The 4590-nt window shown below is 34.9% G+C and overlaps 1 protein-coding gene across 2 annotated transcripts in view; it reads right to left on the bottom strand.

Annotated features, from left to right (window-relative positions):
• Positions 1-3716, bottom strand: part of LOC107744320 (POU domain, class 2, transcription factor 3-like) — a 13612-nt gene extending 9896 nt beyond the window's left edge. Inside the window, exons 1-3 of one of the 2 annotated variants that reach the window (XM_016557893.1) lie at positions 3651-3716; positions 1647-1741; positions 1213-1269 (exon numbers count right to left, since the gene is read on the bottom strand). In XM_016557893.1, coding sequence (XP_016413379.1) covers positions 1213-1261 — 49 coding nt within the window. In that variant the 5' untranslated portion in view covers positions 1262-1269; positions 1647-1741; positions 3651-3716. Of the gene's footprint in view, positions 1-1212; positions 1339-1646; positions 1742-3650 lie in introns of those variants that run through there. The other variant, XM_016557894.1, reaches the window with a different exon arrangement.
• Positions 3717-4590: the final 874 nt, after the last annotated feature.

The following is a 4590-nucleotide window of genomic DNA, read 5'->3' as shown; positions in this document are numbered from 1 at the left end:
CCCCCCCCCCCGTGTCTTTGCATCTCCAAAATAATAAAATGTCCTTAAAACTAAAAATAAAAACCTTGATTTAGACATAAATATACTTCGGTAGTTTTCATGCAGGTTTTATGTTACATGACTATTTGTAAACATGAACAACAATTTTCGTTCAATCCAAATATTTGTAGTTATCACATGACTTGATGGGACATCTGATAGGTCTAACCATAACCCTAATCCATACTCAAACATTTCACACCATAGAGGTGATGGAACATAAATGAAATATATATATATATATATATATTTAACATTCGGTGACAATACTCTGCTCTCTCTGAATTGGCATTTCTCTCAGGTTCCTCATTTGAAGAAGATAGTTCCGTACAGAAGCCATTGTAACCAGACCATGATTCAGTACTGCCTGAGGCTATGAGTGCTTCACTGCAAACAAACCGCCACATACATCCTGGTAGACTTCTCATCCATCAGCCTGCACTCATCACGCACCTAAATGCCTGATGAAGGAACTCTGTATTCAACTGAACTTAAGCTGCAAGAAGAACTCGTTTTTAAAAGCACAAATATATAGGGAGGCAAATAAAATGTAAAAAAAATATTCAGAAATAGAAATCCACATAAAAATGACTTGGTTGGCACAAAGCCCCTTGCACAGACCAGTGTGTCCCATCAACACAAAGAGTTAAACTTTTGGTCATAACCACAAACGGTTATTGTGAAGAAGCCCAGTGGCAGTTCTTGAAATTATGATCCTCATTTCGAAGGAAGGTAAAACTGAATCACAAACACTGTTCATAAAAGACTCAATCACTGGAAAATAAACAATTTGTGAGACCATTTCTGCACAGCTACCTGATGAAAAAGTCACCGTTGGATCTAAAAGCTGTGAAATTGTTTTATATATTTAAGAATATAATCACATAATATTTGTAATGTACCATTGAATATTTTTCACATTTACATTTGTTTATTATTATTTTGATGTTTTTAAATATTTAAAATTTCTCTTATTGCAGTCCGTTTCAAGACACACAGTTGGTGCTGTTTTACAGCATTAAAAAGCGTAAACAGAAAACTATAATTCGCATATAAATGATGTGTGATGTTTTCATGTTATTTACATTCAAATGCTATCATACATTAGTTAAGAGGTCATTTTACCATTTCAAGGCAATTGACAATATTCCATAGAGTGAAAAGTCTCCTTACCAGCTTGTTCATGCTGAGATTCTGTCTGTTCAACAGCCTCTGTGCTCATCTTAATATCTGTAATGATAAATACAGCTGATTTACCTACAGGATCACAACTTTATGCAGACACTGGGGCAATTCATGTCATGGCCCAGCCAGTAAAATGATCTTGAGGTTTATTCTAATGTGTCCAGCTTTCAAATGGTCTCCTTTATGTAAAGGGCTTGTTGTAATATTCATAAGAGCAAGGGTATCCCCATTCAGCATTCACCACAATCACTCTGTCTCTCCACCCTAATCTCTTCTAGTCAAAAACATTTAAATCTGTCAATATAGAGAGCTGTGATGCAAAACAATATGATTCCACAAAACGGTCACTGCTTGAGAAGAAAGCAGGCATCTGGGAAACAAAGCTGTGTTTGGATAAAAACTTTGAGAAATGTTTCACTTACCTTATAGCAGGAAAGCTCCACGGATCCAGGCTCTGTAGATTATATCCCTGCGTCTGTGGTGCTTTTCTCGGGTCTTCTATGACAAACTGAGTGAACTTTTCTCAAAAAGGTTCAGAGAAACACATTTAGCAAAGTGGATTAGTAGAAGAGCATTCACATCTTCAGTATCCCACACCAGCTGATAGACACGTCATTTGCATAAGGCCCTCGTGCGCGTCCTATCCAGCCTCTGACTTTTTGCATAAAACAACAATAGGCAGACAGCAAACTTCGAAAAGCTTGAGAATAAGAGCATGCGTGCAACCCTGCCTGTGTCTATGTACACTGGCAAACTTTAAGTGTGCTTTGTCTTTGATTGAACATGGCATAACTCTATTTATTCAAATACATCACTATGCATAAAGGTTGGAATTATGATTGTTCTTTTTACTAGTGTATATGAGAGAACAGATTTGACTTCAGTTACATTTTATATAAATTCCCAAAGCGATGTTTTTAAACTGATGTCAAATGTAACGGTTCCAAAGATATATCTCAGAGGTCTGCCTCATTATTCTGGCATTAAAAGGGTTACATGTCATTCATTGCACAACAGAGACCAAGAGATTGTTCCTCAGCCAGAGTTCTGTGGAAATGTGAAAATAGATTTGAAAGCAAAACTGCCAATTAAAAGTGTCTCTTGGGTTTTTTACAACCAAGATCAGTGTGAGATTATGCACTTAATTCGATTCAGTTAGTATGCTCATTATTGACCTGTCGCAGTTATTAAACTGTTACTGTATCCAAAGAGATTTTGTTTATCCCCACACACTATTCCAATGAATTAGACCACCAGGTTTCTCATGACTACGGAATGTGCAGTGCAGGGGTGTAGTGTTATTATGTTGTTTAGTACAGCACTGTTCGTAAGTCTTGATTTCTGCGAATTCGGTTCTTTCGAATAGTTCGTTTGAATGAACCGATTCAAATCCAATGGGAGTTTGCGTCATTCCAGGTTTGATTTTAAATGAAGGTAAACATTTATGGAGATGTAATAATAATAAATTATTATTTTTAATTCTGTTATATTAATTTGTGAATGTGAAATGTAGGCTATTCCTATTAAGTTGACACCACCATAATTTATAATAATATCCATGTCACAGTTGTTCCATGTGTCATTTTACTGCATTTCGGAGATTTCATTACTATGGAGCCTGTTTCCGCCAATGAATAAAAAATAAAAAAGGTAATTGCGACTTTTTATCTCACAATTCTGACTTTTTTCCTCATAATTGCGTGATATAAACTCGCAATTGCAAGACATAAAGTTGCAATTCTGAGAAATAAAGTCAGAACTGCGAGATATAAACTCACAATTCTGACTTTTTTCTCAGAACTGGGAGTTTATATCTCGCAATTCTGACTTCATAACTTGCAATTGTTACTTTATATCTCGCAATTCTGACTTTATATCTCGCAATTGTGACTTTATATCTCGCAATTCTGACTTTATAACTCGCAATTGTGACTTTATATCACGCAATTCTGTGAAAAAATGTCCGAATTGTGACTTGATATCTCGCAATTCTGACTTTATAACTCGCAATTGTGACTTTATATCACGCAATTCTGTGAAAAAATGTCCGAATTGTGACTTTATATCTCGCAATTCTGACTTTATAACTCGCAATTGTGAGTTTATATCAAGCAATTCTGTGAAAAAAAAGTCAGAATTGTGAGATAAAAAGTTGCAATAACCTTTGTTTTATTTTTTTATTCAGTGGCGGAAACAGGCTTCCATACATTACAGCTAAACGTTTATCCTAAAGTAAAAAACTGTTAACAGTGCCAGAATTAACATCGGTTAGCTAATGCAGTTAGTGTGCACAGCTGCGTTTGGTTTATTGTCGCGGATGGAAGAGCGTGTTTGTGCAGATATACACTCTGTCAGGTTAAGTTCCACCTCTAGGCTACATTACATTCACGAATTAGCCACGTTACGTTGATAAGTTATAACTTTACCTTCTAAAGATGAATTTTACTGTCACACCATCCAGAGTGAACATAAATGAAGACTTTACACCAGAGGGCAGCATTCAGTCTCTCAGGAGATGAGACACAGCATAATGCTCGTAGTGTTGACAATGTGCATATGTGATTTGTACGTAGATTATGGTTAAGCAAAATAAACAATAGTGTACTTTGAGTACATCATGGTTTTTTTTTGTTTTAAAAGGCTTGCCTGAAATCAAATGCCTTTAACGTTTTGATGTAAGGCGACTTTACAGTGGTATACAGTAGTTAAGATTGTAGGATCGCCCGCATCATAACAAAAGAGGCAAAAAAAAAAAGCACGACATAAATAGCCAGTGTACTCAGTCAGATGAAGTACAAGTATGCACTCTTGCATAAGCAATACTATATTACACACATTTCAAATGTACATTTACAGATATTTTAGTGTTTTTAGTGTATATCTCAGTTTAGTTTAGTGTTTTCACTATAAAATTGAAATAAAAAATTAACCAGATACTTGTTAAAATAGTAGGCTAGGTAGGCCTACTAAAACATTTTAAATTGCTGTATTTCAAATAATTATAATGGAAGTAGGCTACTCTAGAATTTTGCTTTAAACACACAGGAAAGACCAGGGCTAGTTGTGACATGGAGAATTTTCGAAATTGTAAAAAGAAAAAAAAAATATATATATTTTTTAATTGTAAATAAAGATTATTGGAGTGTTTTACAATACTATTTCAGTCTTTCTACTTCAAAATGTTATGTTTAATGTGTTACTTGTCTTAGTTTCTTTATAATAATTTGCATAATAATTATTCTTTATAATAATTTTGCAGTGGCAGGCATATCAAATAGTCTGAGAGTTACAATGAAAAAGCCAAAATGTTGACATGTTCATAGGAGGGAGACAGACAGTGGATCATGCACGTGTAACCTGTTGCTT

This window comes from Sinocyclocheilus rhinocerous, unplaced genomic scaffold, assembly GCF_001515625.1.
Source record: "Sinocyclocheilus rhinocerous isolate Xijiao unplaced genomic scaffold, SAMN03320098_v1.1 scaffold1609, whole genome shotgun sequence".
Lineage (NCBI taxonomy): Eukaryota > Metazoa > Chordata > Actinopteri > Cypriniformes > Cyprinidae > Sinocyclocheilus > Sinocyclocheilus rhinocerous.
The sequence above is the reverse complement of the archived record's forward strand: the minus strand, read 5'-3'. Positions and strand labels throughout refer to the sequence as shown.